The sequence below is a fragment of the Sminthopsis crassicaudata genome, chromosome 6, assembly GCF_048593235.1.
Source record: "Sminthopsis crassicaudata isolate SCR6 chromosome 6, ASM4859323v1, whole genome shotgun sequence".
Classification (NCBI taxonomy): domain Eukaryota; kingdom Metazoa; phylum Chordata; class Mammalia; order Dasyuromorphia; family Dasyuridae; genus Sminthopsis; species Sminthopsis crassicaudata.
The window spans coordinates 182540069-182561991 of NC_133622.1; the positions used below are offsets into that span (position 1 = coordinate 182540069).

The window sequence follows — 21923 nt, forward strand, 5'->3', positions numbered from 1 at the left end:
TAGCCCTTCCCTTCCTCCTTTCTTATTCTAGGCAACTCTTGTCCATGTTCTTGAAAATCTTTTGTTGTGGCTCCATCCAACAGATTAGAGACTTTACTCTGGTTTTCTTCCCCTTCTGCAGATATCAGTAGGACCCATGGATGGATTGAGATCTCTCCAATGTCATCCTTCAGATTATTTCTCTTGGACAGCTCTTAGTTGGGATTGTATTTCAGAACATCCATTTCCACATGTGCCTTTCCACTTTCTTTTGACCCTCAACTTAAATTTAATAGAGAGTATAGGGTTCGCAATTATAGATAATCAATGGAATGGTTTTATTATCATTATTTTAAAGACAAGCCTTGTTTTAAAAAGAAGTTTGGGGTTGTCACTGCCCAATATCCCAAAGGCAATCTAGCCCACTCACTTTGTGTCCAGTGGTGGGTTTTCCACATTACTCATGTCCACTATTTATTATGTATGTATATGTGCATCTGCATATACACATAAATATATTACACAACCACATTTGTACCTATAAATATACAGGTGTGTACATACATGTGTCCACGTACATATAATTATATGCTATAAACATATGCATTCAGATAGATAGATGAAAAGAAAAAGTTCTATGGACTGTCCATCTAATGCATATCATAGATTGAACAGGAAGCATTCTTAGATTCTTCATCTGCTTGAGTTTAATCTAGGAAAGAGATTTTGCTGCATTAGGAAGGGTATAAGTTTCATTTATTTCCTATGTATGGAAATACTGAAATACACACACACACACATACACACACACATTTATGTACATATATGAGGAAGGAAGTGAGATACCTCAAGCTGTATGGCTAGCAAAGTCTGAACTGGGATTTTTTCTCAGATCTTTCCTTCTGAAGCAAGTATTCTTTCCCAACTAGCTTAGTAGCAGAACTATTGGGAGGCAAGTGCTTTGTAAACTTTAAAATATTTTGAAAATGTGAATTATTATGTGTTTTATGAAAAATCAGAGGAAGATATAAATGTCGCTCGCTCATTCCATGTGCTTCTTGTGTTTTCAGAAATAATTAATATTTTGAGAGACATTGTGATCTAATGGAAAGATGATCCAGGTTTAAATGTTGCCTTTCAGATATATATATAGTCATATAGCCTATATATATGTGTGTGTGTGTGTGTGTGTCTCTCTCTCTCTATATATATATAGGCTATATCTATATATATTTATATAAAGTCATATAGCCTATATATATATGTATACATATATATATGTGTGTGTGTGTGTGTGTGTGTGTATATATATATATATATATATATATATATATATATATATATATATATATATGAAAGGCTGTATGACTTTGGGCAAATCAACAGTTAACCTGCTATTGTTAGCTAACTTTTTGGATTATAAATGTTAAAACAATTGCTAAATTGTATTGCTAGAGGAAGTTTTTTTCATCTGGAGTTCCCAAACTAATAAAATTATAGGTTTTGATAGCTTCTCCCCCCCAAAAAAAAACCATATTTGGAATAATCGGAGGTATGAAAGAGCTAACTATAAGACAGATCACTTACTTCTAAGGACAATATTTTTCACCCAGGCTTTGTCTCCAGAGGAAGCAAGGGGTATGACCTTTATTAGATCTCAAACAGTAGCAGCAATAGATAGGTTGCAAGGCTCAGATGAATCAAGAAGGCTTTCAAGATCTGGGGCAGTAAGGAAAGGAAGGATTCAGAGTTTACCAGTCAAAAGAAGAGGCACAGAAGGAATCTGGGGAACAGGTATGAGGAATAATAGAGGTCAGAAAAATCAGGAGTAAAAGATATGAGAGCCCCCACCTGGCTCTGAGCCTTTTGGTCTTTTCCCCATCTTTCTCTGTCTGTATGTCTGTCTATATATTTATTTTTTACAGATTTAAGGAAGGACATGTCAACAAAATGCATGAATTGAGAAAATGCATGGAAGGGTTGTGAGTTGTGCTAAAAGAACTGTGACTACAGTCAATGATCCATTGAAATATTTTTTCTCAGAGAATTTTTAACCAATTCTTTATGGATCATTCATTTGGAAAGAAAAAAGGAAAATATTTGTGTGAATTAAAATGATTCACTTAATTCTCATTAAAATGTTCAATTATTCCTCAGTCATTTCTTAAATCTACAAAGTATGGTTTCATCTGACAATAATAATAGTAATAGCCAATAATAGATATTATTTATATAAAGCACATAGTATTGACAGGCACTGTACTAAGTGTATTACAATTATTATCTCATTTTATCCTTACAACTACTTTGGGAGGTTGACACTGTCATTATTCCCATTTTATAGATGGGAAAACTGAGGCAAATCAAGGTCAAGTGAGTTGCTTAGGGTCACACCACCAGTAAATATCTAAAGCCCCATTTGAACTCTGATTTTTCTGACTATAGACCTGGAGCTCTATCCATTGAACCACTTCGTTGGAGGTAACAAAAGGTAGTAGAAAGAGTTTTATTCTGGAAGCCAGAAGGCATAGGTTAAAATCTCAGTTTTCCCATTTATTACCTGAGTGACTCTAAGCTGCAACTCAAACTGGTTTGTTTTTTAAATTATTTTCTTACAAAGCATTTCTCAGCTGCTTTTTTTACTTTCATCCAGCATAGAAGGGTTATCTCTTTATTCCTGAAAGGAATAGTTGCCGGTCATTCCTGAAATAAATAGTAAAACGTGAGATTTTGATGAGTCCCAGTCTGGACCATTGGCTTGGAAGTTTGTGAAGACAGTGCAGTGGAGGGGGATGAACCAGTGTTGCTTATGCTTTCTCTCTCCTGAGAATGGATGACGGTATCTTGGGAGGTTGATAAGTGTATAAATAGTACACTAATGAAAAGACTTGAATATTAAATGGCCATGTGGCCTTAAGTTAGTCTCTTCTGACCCTTTAAAAGAAAAGGAAGTTGAAATGCTCATTTCTGTCCATTTTTTAAATGTTAATGTCCAAGTTATAAATGCCCTGTATACAACCTCCTCTTCATCTCCTAGGAAATCTCATGCTAGACTCAGTCCCAGTTGTCCATTCTGGCAGCAGGCCATGGATGGTTGGAGAAAAGGATGATCCCAGTTGAATGATAGATCTAAACTGCTGGAGATGGCTGATGTGGGGACCCCAAATTAACCAAGTTAACAGCTGTGCAGGGACTTGGAGGCCATTCCAATTTTACCTCTCTGGGGTTCCCATGGCAACTGTAGTGTTAAGAACTAACATGGGCTGGCAGAAAGTGGAATGAAATTTGATGTACGTTAAAATGCAGTGGCCAGTGAAATAATTTTGGATGAATCTCGTTTCCCCACTGGACCAATGTCTGTGACTTGATGGATGTCTGCTTCCTATATTTTTTGTGCTAACTTAAATATTTTAAAGTAATTTGGAAGGGATCAGTTTCCATCCAGTTTAAACCCATTCCATTTTCTTCATTGGTACATAATGAAAACGTCTTTGTTAAGTGGGGCTCAATTTATGTGCTAAATACATTTTTTTATTTAGTTTTTGAACTGTGGATGATTTATATACCCCCTCCCCCACATGCCTTGGAAAGCAGCCACCATTTCAAGAAAAGTAATGAGATGGCATATTTCATGGCTGTCTTTCTGGGCTTGGAGGGAGAACTAAAGCACCACTCTCTGGCTGGAGCCCAATGCCTTTGTGGAGCACGTTGGTTAAGATAAATTCCACTCAAGAGAAGTCAAGCTGGCTTCATTGTATGTCAAGATTGGGACTAACTCAGCTGTTCCTTTGGTGACAGTGCTGATTTTTTTTGGAATCATTTGATCTCATTGGCAGCTGTCTTTGGTGAACTACATTATTAAGAGAAAAAAGTCAATTCTGAAATCCAGAGAGCCTAATCTTTGATGCAAATATATGTAGAGATATCATCTTGTATCTTCTGAAATTCTTGGATCTGTTTGCAGTGTTATTTCTCTTGAGTATTGGAATCTGGGAAATTTTGAGATGCATCATCATGGGTGTAAAATGTGGCCTTTCTGTATTTTGCTGTGGTCAAAAAAGCTCATTATTCTGAAAAGGTGGTCAGCCTTCTGCTGCTCATCCTTTCAGCAGCCAGATCAATTGATCAATTTAATCAATGATCACTTGTTAAGCACCTACTATGTGACAGGCACTGTGCTAGGCACTGGAGATTCAGTAACAAAAATGGCCTTGAGCTTACATTGCGATCAAAAGAGACAAATGAACATACAAATATATGTGTATATATCATAAATGTGTGTATATATGCACATGTTATACACATATAAATTAAATACACATATTATATATGAATTATAGAATACATGATGTATATATAAAATGCATTATATATGTATACATATATGCATATATACGTATATATGTGTGTATGTATATATATATATACATCTATCTATCTATATATATATATATACATACACACACAAACACACTGTTTGGATGGGTAGAGCACCAGGATGTGGAGTGGTAGAAGGTCAGGAAATGCTTTACATAGATGCTAATGCTCGAGTCTTGAAGGAAGAAGGGAATACATTCCAGACGTGGTAGATGTATAGTCTATTACTGAGCTGATCCTTGGAGATTTTACGGTCTCTTACATTTGATTAATCTCTCCTTACTCCATGCTCCAGTTACATTTTCTTGTTCCTCTTGACATACTCCATTCCCTCATTCAGGACACTTAATCCCCTAACTCTGTCTCCCTGCTTTTCCTTCTCTTTTTCCTTCTCTCTCCTACTGCCCCATGCCTGGAATGTTCTCCCTCCTTACCTCTACTTTTTGACATCCTTGGCTTTCTTTAAGACTCAGTTCAAATTCCATGTTTTTTCAAGAGACTTTTATCTTCCTCTTGCCCTGGCATCGCCTTCTGTGCCATTTCTGTGAGATTACTTTCTTTTTACACTGAAAATATCTGGTCCATATGTAGATATTTGAATGCTAGAATGTAAGCTCCCTTGAGAGCAGGGTCCACATTTTTGTTTTTCTTAGCACAATGCCCAGCACATAATTAATGCTTAATAACTGTTCTTTGACTGACTTACTGACTGATAGAACCTTTCATGACTATGGAAATTTGTTTTTTACTGGCATGAATCCCTGGGAACCCAGAGTCTCTTTCATATTCTCCAAAAGGTCATGAAAGACCACTTGAGTGTAACAGCTGTATCTAAGATCAGCTGGAAGAAAAAGCAAAGAGTCCATCCAAAGTATCTGATATACAATGAAATATATATTGTAAGACAAAAAATGGTACTTCTTTCTGAAATTGGAAGTGGACACTAATCTTTTTTTTTTTCCTTCACAGGTAATTTTGATTCTGACCAAGTATTACCACGCTGACATGGGAAAGGTGCTGGAGAGCTCTCTGTGGAGGTAAGGGCTTCCAGAGCCACCATTTTCTCAAAAAAAAAAGTCTCTACAAAAGGATTATAGCATCTCCACATTGACTTCTTAAGCCAGTGAACCTTCATTGGAGGCTAAACTGTAGGCCAAGTGCCAGATGTTGGTCAGTTTGCCTGGGCCACAATCAACTGTCTTTCTTTTGGGTTGGTATTGGGCTGAGAAGACACTGGAAGAGGATTAAGCATTTATGTAGCAGAAATAAACAACATCAGAGAACAGAAAACCTTTTAGAAGCTATTTTAGCAGATGGAGAGGGTAGTCTTGTAAAATCAGGTCAATGAACAATTTCCTGCTACTTACATTCTCGACTTCACATGTAGCTATCAGAATCTACCAAATGTACCTACTGTCTTCATGGTCTAGGAGTGTGATTTTCCCCCTTGCTTTTCTTTTGTAAATTAGTAACCCATTGATCAACATCATCTTTCTGAATTTGAATTCAGTCCAATCTTGTGAGATTCTGAAGCCCTTTAAAAATGATTTTCTATTAGCTCTTTAGTTCTGTCCCCAAAACACACCTGAGGATTTCATGGAGAGTGAAATGGATATTTTCACGGCACTTTTTAACAGGCACTGAATCTGTTCTCTTATATCATGATTAGCTATATCAGTCCTAGCGAACTTACCTGGTGAGTATGAGGAGCTAACAGACAAATATTTATGTAGTAAGTCCCTACTACCAGCAAGGTGCCATTCTAGACATGAGGGAATAAATGCAATCTGTGTTCACAAAGTATTTGTACTTTGATGGAGAAAAAATTAGTATATATTTAAATGTACACTGAATAATTATAAAGATTAAAAAATCAGTTTTTAAGTGAAAGATAGTTTGGGAGGAAGGGCAGAAAGAAGTTGGGTAGATTAAGAAAGACTTCACATAGAAAGTGGTGGATCCTGAAGAAAGAAAGATTCTAGCAGGTGAAAGGAGTATATTTCAGATATGGGGCTCGGCAAGTGCAAAGATGTGAAGACGTATCATGTGTAAAGAAAGCTATAGCAGAAAGCTTTAGAAGGCCAGTTTGGATGGAAGAAAAAGTGTGCAATTGGGTATAATAGCTAATGAAGCTGGAAACATAGGTTGGACATAAGTTTTGAAAAGCTAATAGAGTTTATATTAATCATGGAGGGAATAGGAAGATACTGGAGATGATGGAATTAGTCAGAATGACGTGGTCAGATCTATGTCTAAGAAAAAGGGAAACCACTTTGGTAGTTGTGTGTAGGATGGAGTAGAATAATGAGAAATTCAAAGCAGGGATATAATTATGAGACTTTAAGAATCTAGGCAAAAGGTCTAGGCAAGATGCCTGAATCAAAGTAGTAATTATGTGAGTGCAGAAAATGGGGTCTGATGGATTTAAGAAGGTAGAAATGGCAAGATTCTGCAACTGGTTGAATATGTAGGGAGAGAGTTTTAGGGAAAGATGATATGTTTAGTTTTGAAGAGTAGAATTTACATTTTTGCCAAGATGTAATTTGAAAAATCCAGTAGGTACTTGGTCTTATGAAATTGAAGTTCAGGAGGAGATATTGATGATGATGATGTATGTGTATATAATGTATATCTATGACTTGTGTTTGTATGGACATGAGAGTTTACCCAGGAGAGCTGATAAGGGTATGAGAGAGAGGATAGGACTATGAGTTGAACCTTACCTTGGTTAGTAAGACTTTTCCTCTAGTCATCATCTGTAACACTAAGGGAGCCAATTTGAGAATATGCAGTCTTTGTCTGGAAAAGAGATAGGTCAGTAGTTGCAGATTGGCTTAACCATCCATTAATCATTTCTAAGAAAACAAAGCAAATTGGAAAGCTTCTTTATGTATTTTTAAATACAGTCATCTCTGGACAGGTTTTTCATTTTGGGTGTCTACAAGGATGTGAGGATACTGGGATCAGACCATGAGTACCATGTATATCTTTATTTCACAACATGCCTTATTCTTAGGAAATCATTTGAACAAATCAATTGTAAAACTTCTTTGAGGCTTTCCCTCATTTCCCCAAATGAAAATTCATTTATTCTGACAAAATAAGAAAATGAATTAAGGAGAGTCTTCTCAAGTCGTCCCTTAAACTTCAGATTGTGACAGGTTTCTATGTTACTTATTTCACAGGGCAATTAAATTATTACAGGAATAAGAGGATTCATTTCCAAAGCTAGTCATCTCATATTGAATCCAACCAAAATTAACACTGGCCACAGAGTGGTTTAAGATTAAAATAAATTCACCAGAATTAGCTACAGTCACATCTAAATTATTAAGGAGACTTCATCATGGTTCACTTGAAGGGTGTGCTTTTTCCCAAAGGACTAAAATTCTAGAAGCAATCTAGATAGATGATGATGTTAAGAACAGATCAGCTCAAAATGGCATTATCTCATAGTGTCCATTGTCTTAGTTTAATCCCTTTCTTCACCCTTCCCTAAATAAAGCAGGTTAAGCTGACTTTGTCCTTGAGTTCCCAAAGGAGATATAATAGAGGAATGTTCTGAGGTTTTGCTCAAATAGTGAAGAAATTCCTCAGTCTCTCTGGATCTAGCATAGCCTTTCATGTAAAATCTATCTTTAATGTGACCAATGTTTCTGGATCATTAGCCTGATATTTTAGAGACCTGAATTGATCCCCATTGTACAAATTAAGCAAAAGGGAGGATAATTCCTGTTTTCATGGAAACAGTATTTCTTCAGTAATTCCTTTGGTTTAATTTCCATATTGCAGTCATTCATCAGAAAGAAAATTCATTAGAAAGAAAGTAATTATTTTAATATTCCATTAAAATTTCTAATATGTCTCAGAAAACTTTATTAGACATACTTAGGAATCTGACCCTCCTTTCCTCTCTCTCCACGAGCCATTCTATTATCCCTCAAAACAAAATGACTGAGAATTATTGTTCATAATTGCCTTGTTCTTGTGGCAGATCTGGGGAATGGCATTGTGAATGAACTTGTGAGTCTTTATAGGCAAGAGCCAAGGAAGAATTAGGAGTATGGCATGGGTGACCCAATGCTTGACAAAGCGTTTTGAGTGCAGGGTCAATAGGGAATGGCTATGGACAGAGGTCTGGTGTTGTTTTAATAGCAGAATCTGAGAACATGGAGAGGGCCAGGTTTGTCTGTAATCTAGGGGTATATAATCGTAATCAGGATTTGGGAGGGACCCAAAGGAGTGCATAGGATTGTCTGCCAAAGTGGAAGTCAGAAAAACCCAGATATCAAACAGAGGCAGGAAGAGTATTGTTCTTTGCAGAAGAGTTTAATGCCATAAGAGCTGAGCATCTCATTCCTTTTTAAGCCAGAGACTACTGATTATCCACCTTGTTCTTCTCAATGAGTTCCACCCATTGGGGTGGATGTCATCCTTCAATGCTTTCACAATGGGAAATGTCATCTCACTGTGCTGGAACAAGGATGTGGATGGTGATGGGGAAAAAAAAAAATTCTGGTTCCATTTCAAAGTAAAATGCCATGGGTACTGGGCTTGTGGTATTGTAGCTCTGTGCATTTCATATTTACAATGAGGAGCTACAGTGCGATGTGTGATGTGATCTGAGGATTCTTCCTCCCAGAACTGAGCTCAAAATTCTTGGATTGTCTTGGAAGGAAATAGTTTGCAGTCCCAATAGGGAACTTTACTGCCAGAATATCAAAGGGCAGTACAATAAAATCAGCCAAATGCCTACTGTTTACAGAGCATTGCAATAACTATGGAGGGAGATAAAGAATTGAGATAAGACACAGTCCATGTTTTCAGGGAGTTTACTTGCTGGCAGGAGAAAAAGACATCAATACAATGATTATAAGATGCAATATTATGTAAATGTTTTAAAGTTAAGCATCATGTTGGATATGGAAGAATCATTATCTCAATTTCAGTCGTGGCTCCCTGGAAGAACTAGTCTCATTTAGTTTTAAATTTTTAACATATATTCTCTGTTTACTTTTTTTTTTCTCTTGGTTCATATTGTCTCCCACCAATAGAATCCAAATTCTTTGGGAATTCCCTCCCTTGATAACTCCTTCCTTCCTTCCTCCCTCCCTCCCTCCTTTCCTTCCTTCCTTCCTTCCTTCCTTCCTTCCTTCCTTCCTTCCTTCCTTCCTTCCTTCCTTCCTTCCTTCCTTCCTTCCTTCCTTCCTTCCTTCCTTCCTTCCTTCCTTCCTTCTTTCCTTCCTTCCTTCCTTCCTTCCTTCCTTCCTTCCTTCCTTCCTTCCTTCCTTCCTCCCTCCCTCCCTCCCTCCCTCTCTTCCTTCCTTCCTTCCTTCCTTCCTTCCTTCCTTCCTTCCTTCCTTCCTTCCTTCCTTCCTTCCTTCCTTCCTTCCTTCCTTCCTTCCTTCCTTCCTTCCTTCCTTCCTTCCTTCCTTCCTTCCTTCCTTCCTTCCTTCCTTCCTCCCTCCTTCCCTCCCTCCCTTCCTCCCTCCCTCTCTTCCTTCCTTCCTTCCTTCCTTCCTTCCTTCCTTCCTTCCTTCCTTCCTTCCTTCCTTCCTTCCTTCCTTCCTTCCTTCCTCTCTCCCTTCTTCTCTCCCTTCCCCCAACATTTGCTCCATCTCTTCATTCCCTTCTTTCTTTCCATATAAGAAGTATGTAACAAATACTTACTGAAAACATGAATGACTGGAGGACTTTGCAGGTAGAAGAATTAGGCTTTTTTACACCACAGATGGAATTATTGACTTTGTGAGACATAAAGAAAGATTATTCAGGTGGGGGACTGAAGACTAGATTTAGAGTGTCTCAGTCATTTAACACACAGAGAAACAAAATAGCACAGCTCTGATGAGAAGTATGACAGCCATCACGTGAACAGGATTCAGGCACGTGTCTGATCGTTGAGAATATCTTTAAGCACTGTAGAAAGGTCCTGTTCCCACAATCCAAGCAGATCAAACTGAAATGCTATCATTATAGGTTAATAACTACAACATGGATGAGGGACAAATGTTAGCTGGGGTTATTAAGAATATACTGAAATACTATCTTCAAACTCAACAGATACGCTTTTAATACCAGGTATGACATTTGCATGACAAATCTACCCTTCTAAAGCTCAACTGAATTTCTTTTTAATTGGCTCCTGTTTAATGGTCCAACTGCTGGCATCCTGTCCTGTTCTGCCACATGTGATTCTTATTCCCTGTCATATCCTTGATGGCTCCTCTTTGCCTGGATGTCTCTTTGAAGTTGGTGGGAGAGACTCAAGGTACAGAAAGGAACCACAAAAAATCACTCCCACTATGAAGTTCGAAGATCTAGCATCATTTATTTAAGGCGCACCTCTGAATCCTGCCTGCATTTATTGCTCTCTCTGCTTTTCTTCTGTGGGTTAGTTTGAAAATTCAAAGTCGGCCTTTTCTGAGTAGGAAAGGCCCAGAAGTAAAGGCCTAGGTTGACTAAACACAATGCAACACTTAGAGCATATTCTCCAGGCAGGCAATGCTCTGCCTGACAGAGAACTAGGAGCATAAATTAATGTTGACCTTCACTTGGGTAAATTGTGCTCTCCGTCTGCACTCGCCTTTTGGAGGTCACTGGGGACTCGTCTCATGGACTAAGATTTTACACATCTGTCAGCAAAAGAGAATATTGAAATGGAAATTCCAGCACCCCAGAAGTTTCGGTGGTTGTGTGACATGACCCAGAGGAGGAAGGCTTCCCAAATCCAGGGATGGATTCTAATGAGAAAGAAACATATTTTCCTTAATGATAGCCATATTTTCACCAGGTGGGTCTCTTTCTCTGCAGGGGAAGAGAGGCCTTTTGGAGGTTAATGGACGATGTGGGTTCCTGTTTGTCTTCAGAATTAGCCAATGGAAAACTATTGCCTTTTCCGTGGGATCAGCACTGGGGATTTAGAAAAGAAAACACATCTCTTCAGTGTGAATAAACTGTGGAGGCTGTGCAGCCCTTAATTTGAAGACCATTAACACTCCAGGCTTAGTTCTAGCACAACACCAGGTGGGAGTGTTCTCTGAACACAGAGAGTAAAAATAATCTATGCTAAAGGGATATAGGCAGAGGCTTTGTAGAATATAAGAGGAAGAAAAGGGTAAAACCTCAGACACTCTTGTGTGTTTACTGTGGGACCCTACTTGTTTCCAAGGGGTTCTGGACCAAAAAGCTAATTTAATTATGTGACCGTGCTTGGCAAAAACTGGCTGATGGGAGAGTTAGTCTTTCCTGTCTCCCTTCTCCATGGCTGTGCCTTGGTGTCTTGATACTATAAACAGTCCTGGAGAAATAAATATCTCTCTCTACACACACACATATATGCATATTCAAATATGCTTATGTTATATATGCATGTGTACTTATATTTAAACACACAGGATGTATAAAATAATATACATACATGAATAACAGACATGCGCCTATATTTAGTTTACTCATATGAATACAAATGTGTATATGTGTATATTTATACTTATGTTCACTGTTCATATTTTAGATATACATATAATATTTATGGAATTTTATAGATGTAAGATTATTTGGGTTTATTGTCTATTCTCTCCTCATAATTACAATGCAACTCATTTAATCCTTACAAACACCCTGTAATGGAGTTGTTGTTATTACAATTCTCATTTTACAGATGAGAAAACTGAAGCTTAGAAAGTTTTAGAACTTTTTAGAAAACAGGAGCCAAGATGGTGGAGTAAAGGCAGGAACTTCCCCAACATCTCTTCAAATTTCTCCAGATTCCTTTAAATGACTTTAAACAAATTTTAGAGCATTAGAACAGCCAAAAAATGGAGTAGAACAAGCTCAGCAGGAAAAAGTCTGTGACATAAGGTGGGAATCCAGCATGCAATCCCAGTGCAGGCCTGGGCGCTTGCTCTGGCTTTGACCAGAACATCAGAGACATGGTACCTCTGGATCAGCAGCAGTGCTGGAGGCTTCTGGACCTCTCAGTCCAGGGATACCGGGAGTGCTGGGAAGGTCAGTGGGGATGGAGTCTGGTCTGCAGGCCTAGCATAGTCCGCGTCAGCAGAGGCCCAGTCCTGGCCAGTACACTAGTTCTTACAGCTATAATGGGGCAGGAACACACCTGACAGCTCCAGGGCAGAAACCAGTACATGAGGTCAGATTCCCAGAAGGATTTCTGAAAACAGCTGCACAAAACCTCTGAAGCTTGGGACATTGCACCTTCCACCCTGGAAACAGAGCCCTACTTTAAGAAAGAATTAAAAATTGAATAATAAGCTAGGAAAATGAACAGAAACCAAAAAAGTTTCTGACCATTGAAAGTTATTATAGTGACAAGAAAGATCAAAACACACAATGAGAAGATAATAAAATCGAAGCTCCAAGAGGTTCCCAGAAAAATAAGAATTGGGCTCAGACCATGGAAGAACTCAAAAGGGACTTTGAAAATCAAGTAAAAGAGGAAAAATTAGGGAAAAAAATTGAGAGGTACAAAAGAAAATTATGAAGAAAAGAATGCCTTAAAAGCAAAATCGGCCAATTGGGAAAGGAGGTACAAAAGCTGACTGAGGAAAAGAATTCGTTAAGAAAATAGAAAGTTTAAACAAATTTTGTGGAGTTCTACAACTAGTAAATATTTGAGACAGAAAGACTCAGATTTTCATGATTTTAAGTCCCATGGTATTGTAAGCCCATGGTACGTTCCTTGAATGCAGGGGTGATGTCTGTACACTATATCTTTTCCAATTCTGATGCCAGTGTTTGGCCCACCATTTTATTAATTTGAATTTTCTGAAAATAGCTTCTGGAAAGGCCCAGAAGGAGCTGAAGCATGGAGAAAGGGAATTGCCAATCCTCCACTGAAAGGAAGGTAATATAGTATGGTGGGAAAAGATTGGACTGAGAGCAAAAAGAGCTGACTCTCTGCTGGTTGCATGGTATTTGCCATTGATTGGTCTATGCTCTCCTTCTGTTCAGCAGAAACAAGGCTTGATTGAATTGTCATGGAAGTGAGATTGAAAATATTTCAAGTTAACATATTTTTAAGAACTGTTCTGATGTCTTACACCTATCAAATTCTTTTATTTGGTAACCCTACGAAGAAGTGTCAGCTCCTAGTATTTTTATACAAAGCTCAGAGTATACAAAATTTTTAGATACAGAATTGTATTGACTTTAGAGAAGCTGTATAGTATACTGAGAGCTAGATGCAACTCAGGAAGACCTGGATTCAAGTTCCTCCTCTGGCTCATGATAGTTATATGTGCTCCTGGACAAGTTCCTTAAGTTCCAAAGACTACATCTTGCAGGAACTGGTAGATGCACTTGTTTCAGCCTGGTGTTATCTCTGCCAATAAAATCTCAAGTCGAGTCTCCATCAACTTTCCTCTTGTCCAAAGTTTACTGACAAGTGAAAGGCATTTGTTTGATGGATGTCCAGTTAGGTTCTTCTAGGAGAAGTTTTTTTGAGGAGAGGGCACAGATAACAGGGAATGGGACCTGGGAATGCTTGACCTTATGGAGCAAAGACCAAAGAGATTAGATTAGGATGGATGAAATGAAGTATCAAGATAAAAAAACCTGGTATGGATGGGTGCAAGATGGAAGGAGTGGGGTGAGAGATCAAAATCAATCGAACATATGTTTATCAAGCATCTGTTAGCACAAAGAGTAGTCAGGAGAACAGAAATCTTGGTCAGTCATGATTGGAGCAAGTATGAAAGGATGAGGAAGGAGCTCCCTTCCCATGACCTCTCTTTTCTGATGGACATCTGGAGGGTGACAGCCACCTGGGGCTCCTTGTATCAGTGGAGATGGGCTCACTTTTCAGCAGCTTAACATAGCAGAAATGGTGCCTGTCTTGGTATCCTTGTACTAGGTTTGAATCTCAATTGTATGACCCTGGCAAAATATTTTGATCTCCCTGGACCTCAGATTCGTCCTTTGTAAAATGAGTTGGTGTGGATGACTGCTGATGTTTCTTATTGCTCTCCGTTCTATGCTTTGATCTTTGTATATGAAATTCATTTCCTTGGGATTAAACAACATTTGTGAAGTACCTACTATGCGCCAGGCACAGATTAAATCCTAAGAATATACATTTACAAATGAATGACAAATCTCTAGCTTATAGTAAGCCTTGGAAGCAGGCCCTTCTCAAAGAAAGGTGGTGGTATTTTTGCTTTTGTGATTTGAGCTTTGAGTATAGTTTTATGGAAAGTGCCTGTTTATTCTCCAAGGTAGTATTACCAATAACTACCCTGTGCACTTAATATGCTTCTTTATAGCCAGAGACTACAACTCGGTTTTTGCTGTTTCATGGAGCAATAGCCAAGCTGCTTGTGCCAGTGGAAGGCACGAGGAGAGGGCTGGGGTCTGAGGGCAGCCTGTTGACCAGGGGGCGAGGGACTTTCCCCCTGCCAAAGGGGAGAGAGACTGAGAGGAAGCCAGTTTATGAGCCACAGCTGTTTGCCTTCATATCCACATGAGGCAAAAGGCACTGACCTGGGCAGTCCAAGAGGCAGATTGACACTCCCCCTATTCATGGAGACATATTGAGAGGCAGATGCCAGGATGCAGGTGCTGTGACTGGCTGGATACCAGGGGGCAGCTGTCCCTAATTAATCCTCAGTTTTAGCCATTAGGAATAGGGCCATTTAATGTAGCAGCAGAGCCCAGCCTGATGCTGGTGATCATTAGACTGGTTCTCTTAGAGCTGAGGGAGCAGAGGTCACATAAGCATCATAGATTAAGGCATAGTAAATTGGGATAGGCGACAGACATGGGAGATTTTCTACATTGGGGATGTTCTTAGTTCTGTTGTTCCTTAACCACAAATACAGCGATGGGATGATTTCCTTGCAATAGGGTACAAAGCTCTGAGGCTTGTCTTATGTATTATGTATGTGTTGGGGAAACAAATGGGAAGGAAAAATGTGTTTTTTTCCTCCTTCTCATTTTTCTATGAGGCGACAGAGGGGTCTGTTGTATTTCTGGTGGTAAGTTCTCCTCCCCATCCGGTACACAAACATTCTCTTTCAGAATGAAACCAGGAGGTGAGCTCAGCTGGAAGCCATGATTCTGATAAGCAGCAAGATCAAATTTGATCTTACAGCTGTCATCAATTACCACTTTGCGCCATTCTGATCTGTGCTGTGTGGGCTTATTAGAGTCATGAAACCATAACACTGAGCTGAGACAAAAGCCTGGGAATGGACTCCATGATGTCTGTGCTGGAAGAGAACAGAGAAGTCTTGGGACTTGCTTTCCAAGCTCACAGTCCCTCACGTGGTTCCTAGTGTTGGATCTCCACACCTCACATAGCTAGTGTTCCACCACAAGCTCTGACTTCCCGTTCCTTGTAGCCAGGATGCTATCAGCCTCTGCCTTCGTTACCCACCCTAGCAACTTGCCAACTTTCAGGCATCCTTCATGAAACTCCCCCTCCAATTAATTAATTGCAAGAATTTTCACCCACCAGCTACTGTACCATGCTAAAAGCTGTGGAGGAATTTCTCCCAGACAAATGGCAACTGCCTCACCCAGCACAGAAGCATTGGCTAGTGAGTAGATCCAGGAACAGGGCTAGATTGGGATTTCCCTTCTTTCACCACAGAAGGCATGAGCTAATTGTGAAGCAGAATAGATATGAAAAGATCCTGGGTTTTCCACTTTGGACAAATTAACTGGGAAGACGGGGAATCTTTGGGACTCAGATTGAGCTTGTTCTGAGAAACTGCTTCCTGGCTAATATTCTATATCCTCACCTACCTCTGAAATTCTGTGATCCAGCATCCTATCAAGGCTGGAACCTTGTACGGTACAAAATGTAGCATATCCGCAGTATAATTTGGTTTGGGAAATGCTAGCTTCGATAGTGCATTAATTGTAGTTTTGCTGCTTTTATGAAAGATGCTTAAGGGCACCAAAGTTGTCTCTGGGAGGGTGCCTGAACTTTTGATAAAATTTTCCATTTTAGTTAAAAAGAGAAATATATGAAGAGGAATAATGGAAAAATAATCTGGAAATCTATAGTTTATATCCCCTTATATACCTTTGAATGCCAGGCTAGAGAATTTTAATTTATTTGATAGGTTATAGGTGTTTCATCTGATAGTTATTAGGAAAATTATATAGATAGTTTAGAGTTGTTATTGTTCTATCATTTTACTTATTTCTGACTCTTTGAGATCCAATTTGGGCTTTTCTTGGCATAGAATTTAAAGATGAAGAACCTGAGTCAAGCAAGGCTATGTGACTTGCTCAGGGTCATGCTGAGCTCAGGATCAAGCTGAGCTCAGATTTAAACTCAGAACTTCCTGACCATAGCTCTGACTTTTTCTCTCCTCTGTCACCTAGCTGCTTTAGGATTTAAAGGTGGGGTTCATAATCTGGCTTCCACAGATCTCTGAATAGATTTCAGAGGATCTGCAGACTTGAATAGGAAAAAATACACTTTTTTATACCATTTCTCTCAGTTATGTTTAAAAACAAAAAAAAAATCTTATTTTGGAAAAAAAGATCCATGGGTTTCCTCAGAAACCAAAGGGGTTCATGCCATAAAAAGTTGAGAATTCCTGGACTAGAGGGAACCCAGATAAGAGGGATGGAAATAAGAGGATCCTTCTATATTTCAAAAAATGATTGGTAAAGGGCCTCAACTATGGATATACCTTTGGAATTAGGAAGAGAAGTACTCTGAGAAATAGGGCAGAGGCTGGAGCAACAACTCTTGGCTAACTCTTGGATCTGAAATGGGTTAAAGGAGATTAGGAACTATAGGACAGCTGCCATCTGGATGACTGGGGGAATTCATGATGTAGGTGATGGTGGAGTTAATATTCTCTCTTCTGAAAAGTCAATTTAATCTCTTTTCTTAGATTAATTGTCAGTAGTCATTGAGTTATATAGCCTTGGGCATTCCTCTTCTTAATATGGCATGAAATGCAATCCCTAGTGGTTCACTGAGCTTATCTCAATTCAATTCATTTCAATGAGTATTTATTGACCATCTGTTCTGTGGCCAGCACTAAGAAAGATCATTGCAATACATGTCATTGGTTTCCCCATCTACCTCTTAGAAACAAAATTACCGAATGTCGGCATCAGGAGGGACCTTGAAATCTTCCATCTAACCCAAGCTGTTACCAACACGAGAATACCATCTGAAGCTCCCTAAAAGTGAATGTCTGGATTGTACTTGAGCACTTGTTTTGGGGGGAAACCTACTACCCATTAAGAGAGCACATTCTGCTTTGGGATGACTATATTCTCTAGGAAATTTTTCCTTTGGTTGTGTCTAAAACTGTCCCTAATATCACCTGCTTCTACTTTCTGTGGCCCAGAACAAATCTCATTTCCCTTTAGGGCAGCTAGGTGACTAGATAGAATAGAATCATCTTCTTGCGTTCAGATTTGGTCTCAGACACCTGTGTGACCCTAAGTAAGTTACTTAACCCTGTTTGCTTCACTTCCTCCTCTATAAAATGAGCTGGAGAAGGAAATGGCAAACTACTCCAGAATCTCTGCCAAGAAAACCCCAAATGGGGTCAGGGAGAATGAGACATGACTGAAATGACTGAACAGCAATTCTGCAAGATATTACTTTAAATTCTTGGAGACAGCTGCCACTTAGTCTTTCATAAACTAAACATCACCCATTTCTTCAACCAAAGTTTTTGAAATGTTCTCCAATTTCTGCTCTGAATGCAGTCCAGCATACAATCCTCCCAGATTCATTCATCCATCTCTTTATTTAGATTTTTTTTTTTTGGAGAAAGTGAAAGAGGGGCTTTATTTCCTCAATTGCTACCTAGCCTTAATCTTTGAATGGTTATAGCCTCAATCAAACTGAAACTATTGGAAGATCTTAGCTTTAAAAAAAGCCCAAAGTCTTCCATTGCATGCAAGGTCATCTCCACTTTCCCCTGTACCCAGATGACTCTGGAGGGGAAAGTGAGGCAGGTGACCTGGCACAGTGCTCCCTCACTTAAATGCAATTCACTTGCATGTCATCACCTCCCTGATGCCATTGAGAATGAAGGACAAAAAAGGGGTGGTTCATTAGATGAAGAGCCCAAAGACATGGAGGCAAGTCTGGGATTAGCAGCTTTCATAGTTAAGTTCTTAATCACTTAGAGAGGGGAGCTATAGTATTTTCATGTTCATGGGTGAGTTTCAGGATTTTTAATACATTTTTAATGAATGAGAATTTTATGAACAAAAATCAGATCTTCATTTTTCATTCTTTTTAAGTAGGCAGTCTATTCACAGAAAAAAAATGAGGGAAATCTTTACTCATCTGTCTTGTTTTCTTATATCTACATAATTATTATTGACTACATCTGTAATAATATTTATAACTATTATAAATGTAAATAGTTGTTGGTATTCAGCTCTTTATGACCATTTAAGGTTTTCTTGGAAAGATACTGGACTGGTTGGTCATTTCCTTCTCCAGCTCATTTTACACATGAAGAAACTGAGGCAAGCAGGGTTAAGTGACTTGCCTAATGTCACACAGCTAAGAAGCATCAGAGGAGCTTTCCACTTCATTACTGTTTGGATTCATGTGTATGTAAGACTGCTGTGGGGATTGAGTGAAATAATGTGTATTCTTCCTCAAAGGCTATGTAAACATGACCCATTAACATTAGAGCTGACTAACTATATCAGTCCTTCAGGCCAGTAGTTGACATATGCACAGTGACATATGAAGACATTTTAACACATTAGAATGCTCTCAACTTGTCCTACTTAGAGTCATGTCAGTTTTTTCATTTTCTGCTCTGTTTGCATATATTGGCGAGAGGCTTCACGGTCAAAGAGAAAGCAGAACTGGTGGGAGAAGGCTTTACGTTTTGATTTTGTTGCTAATTGACTGCGTGAATGTGATTAAGTCATTGTCACTGGCCTTAGACTGAGACTAGTTCATTTCTAGAATCCCTTCCAATTTTTACATCCTGCATTCTCAGATTTCTTCTAGCTCTAATATTTTCTGAACTAGAGTTCCTTCCAGCAGGAATATTTTCTAAGATTCTTCCTTGATCTAATATACTATTTTAAAAAATCCTTTCCAGCTTTAACATCCTCTCTTCTAAAAACCCTTCTAGCGCTGACATTCTGTGTCCTAAGATTCTTCCCAGAACGAACATTGTATGTTTCAAGGTTCCCTCTAACGCCTAACATTCTGAAAGGTTCTAAAATCTTTTCTGACTCTTCTAATTTTAACATTCTATTTTCTAAGAACCTTTCCAGCATTAACCTTCTATGTTCTGACATTGCTTCTTATCTTGATATTCTACATTATAATGTACCTTCCTAGCACTAATATTCTATATTCTAAAGACTCTTGTAGCAGCAGCATTTTTTTTTTAGTGCTCTCTATAAAGGTCCTTTATTGTCCGAACATTCTGTGGTTATAAAATCCCATTCCTGACTAGTGCTTAGTGCTACCTACCTATTCCAATTATTTCCTGTTTCCTCTTGGGAAGCACTGAAATATGTGCCTGGCATTCTGGACACAACCAACATGTAAAGCATGTATAGAAGGTCAGGAAAAGCAAACTAGAAAGGTTTCTAGATACACACACACATATGTAATATATATATATATATATATATATATATATATATATATATATATATATACACACACACACACACACACACATATGTATATCTATTCACACATACATACATATACACAGAGAGAGAAACCTTATGTATCACTAGTCTAGCTCATTTATATATCAGGAGCCTGAATCCTAAATCAGTGAAATGAGATGCCTTGGATCACACCACAAATTAGCATCATAGAGAACTAGGACTGGACCCCATGTCCTCATCTAAATTTTAGAGTAGTCATATTTCTATCCTGCCATGTTTCTCTTTCATTGTTGTTTGGTCATTTCAGTTGTGTCCCATTCTTTGTGACCCTATTTGGAATTTTCTTTCCTTCTTTAGCTCATTTTTGTTTGTTTTTTAATTTTTTTTAGTTTTTTAGTTTGTTTTTACAAATGAGGAAACTAAAGCAAATAGGTTTAAATGAATTTCCCATCCAGCTAGTAAGTGTATGAGGCTTTATTTGAACTCAGAAAAATGAATCTTCCTGATTCTTAGCTTAGTGCTTTATCTTCTGCACCACCTAGCTGCCACTGCTTTTGCTATTTTACTTAAAAATTATCAGTGACAGAATTAGCATCTTATGTCATACCATTTCCACTCTGGTCAAGCTGATGTTCTTATTCTACTCTCTTTTTCCAGGCCTGATCCTTTGTGCCCGTGACCCCTTTTCATTCTTCCCTATTGAAATATTTCCCTTCTTCCCAGACCCAATTCAAGTACCAGCCCCATGAAACCTTTTCTTACCTCCAGCTGTATATGTTCTTTCTCTATTTGAATATAAATTCTTCCAATCTCTCCTTAATTTTGAATATATGTTTACTTGTGTAATCAGGCTACAACGTCCAAGAGGGCAAGAGCCTTGTCATTTAGCCATTTTGGTACCCAGTTAGACGTAAGTCAATAATACATGATTTGTCAATTGATTTGGAATGAGTAAGAGTAATAAAAATGAGAGTCTCTGTGGTGAAGTGGATAGAAGGCTACCTTTAGAGTTAGGAAGAGCCGTATATCCATTCTGCCATCACAAATAATAACTGTGACTGGGCAGTGTGTCACCTCTCAGCGCTAAATGCCTGTGGCTCTCTAATATTAAGAAATGCAGGGCTCTGCATTAAGCAGGAGTCTCTCACTGGCTACCACCTATATCAATACAATTAGTTTTTTTTTATTAAAACTTTTTATTTATAAAACATATATATGGGTAATGTTTCAACACTGACTCTTGCAAAACCTTCTGTTCCAAATTTTCCTTCCTTCCCCCCAAGTCCTCCCCTAGATGGCAAGTAGTTCAACACATGTTAAATATGTTAAAATATATGTTAAATTCAATATATGTATATGTAATTATACAGTTATCTTGCTGCACAAGAATACACTTAGTTTTAGTTCAAAAATAAATGGAAGAAAAACAGAGGCTGACAGGGAACTCAGAAGATATTTAGAGCAAGAACCTTTAAAGGAGCTTCTGTTCTCCAAGAAGCCCCTTTTTATAGTTTAAATATAGTATAGCTTCTTTTCTTCAGAAAGTCTTTTCAGACTACAATGGGGTACTGCCCCTGAAATCTTCCTCCTTGGATTTAAATTTCCTTAGGATTTGTTCCTCTAGTTTTCATAAGCACTTTTTGTCTTCTTTCAGATGGACAGATGAACTCATTTCCTTAGCCCTTAGATTACAAACTTTCTAAGGGTGGAGATTTTATCTTTCATTTTAAGATTATTGGGCAAGTCAAATTCTTTCATCAAATTCCAGATTCCCCATTGGCAAAAGGAAAAAATTGAACTAGGTCATCTCTAAGATATATTATTCTCCAAATATAACATTCTTTATTTTATATTTGTAGGTCCCTTACTGCCTGAGTTATAACTTTTCTTCTCTTTGTAACTGGCTCAGTTTTTTTTGAGGGAAGAGGGGAATTCTCAATTTCCTGTTTTCCCTCTAGGTCCCA

General features: G+C 38.3%; 1 protein-coding gene across 5 annotated transcripts in view; it reads left to right on the top strand.

Annotated features, from left to right (window-relative positions):
• Nucleotides 1–21923, top strand: part of SORCS2 (sortilin related VPS10 domain containing receptor 2) — a 1204963-nt gene that overhangs the window by 402922 nt on the left and 780118 nt on the right. For all 5 annotated transcript variants that reach the window (XR_012483510.1, XM_074275474.1, XM_074275475.1 and 2 more), the window contains exon 2: nucleotides 5326–5393. Coding sequence is in view for 4 of the 5 variants with exons in the window: in XM_074275474.1 (XP_074131575.1) it covers nucleotides 5326–5393 (68 nt within the window). In the remaining variant the exon portion in view is untranslated. The remainder of the gene's footprint in view (nucleotides 1–5325; nucleotides 5394–21923) is intronic.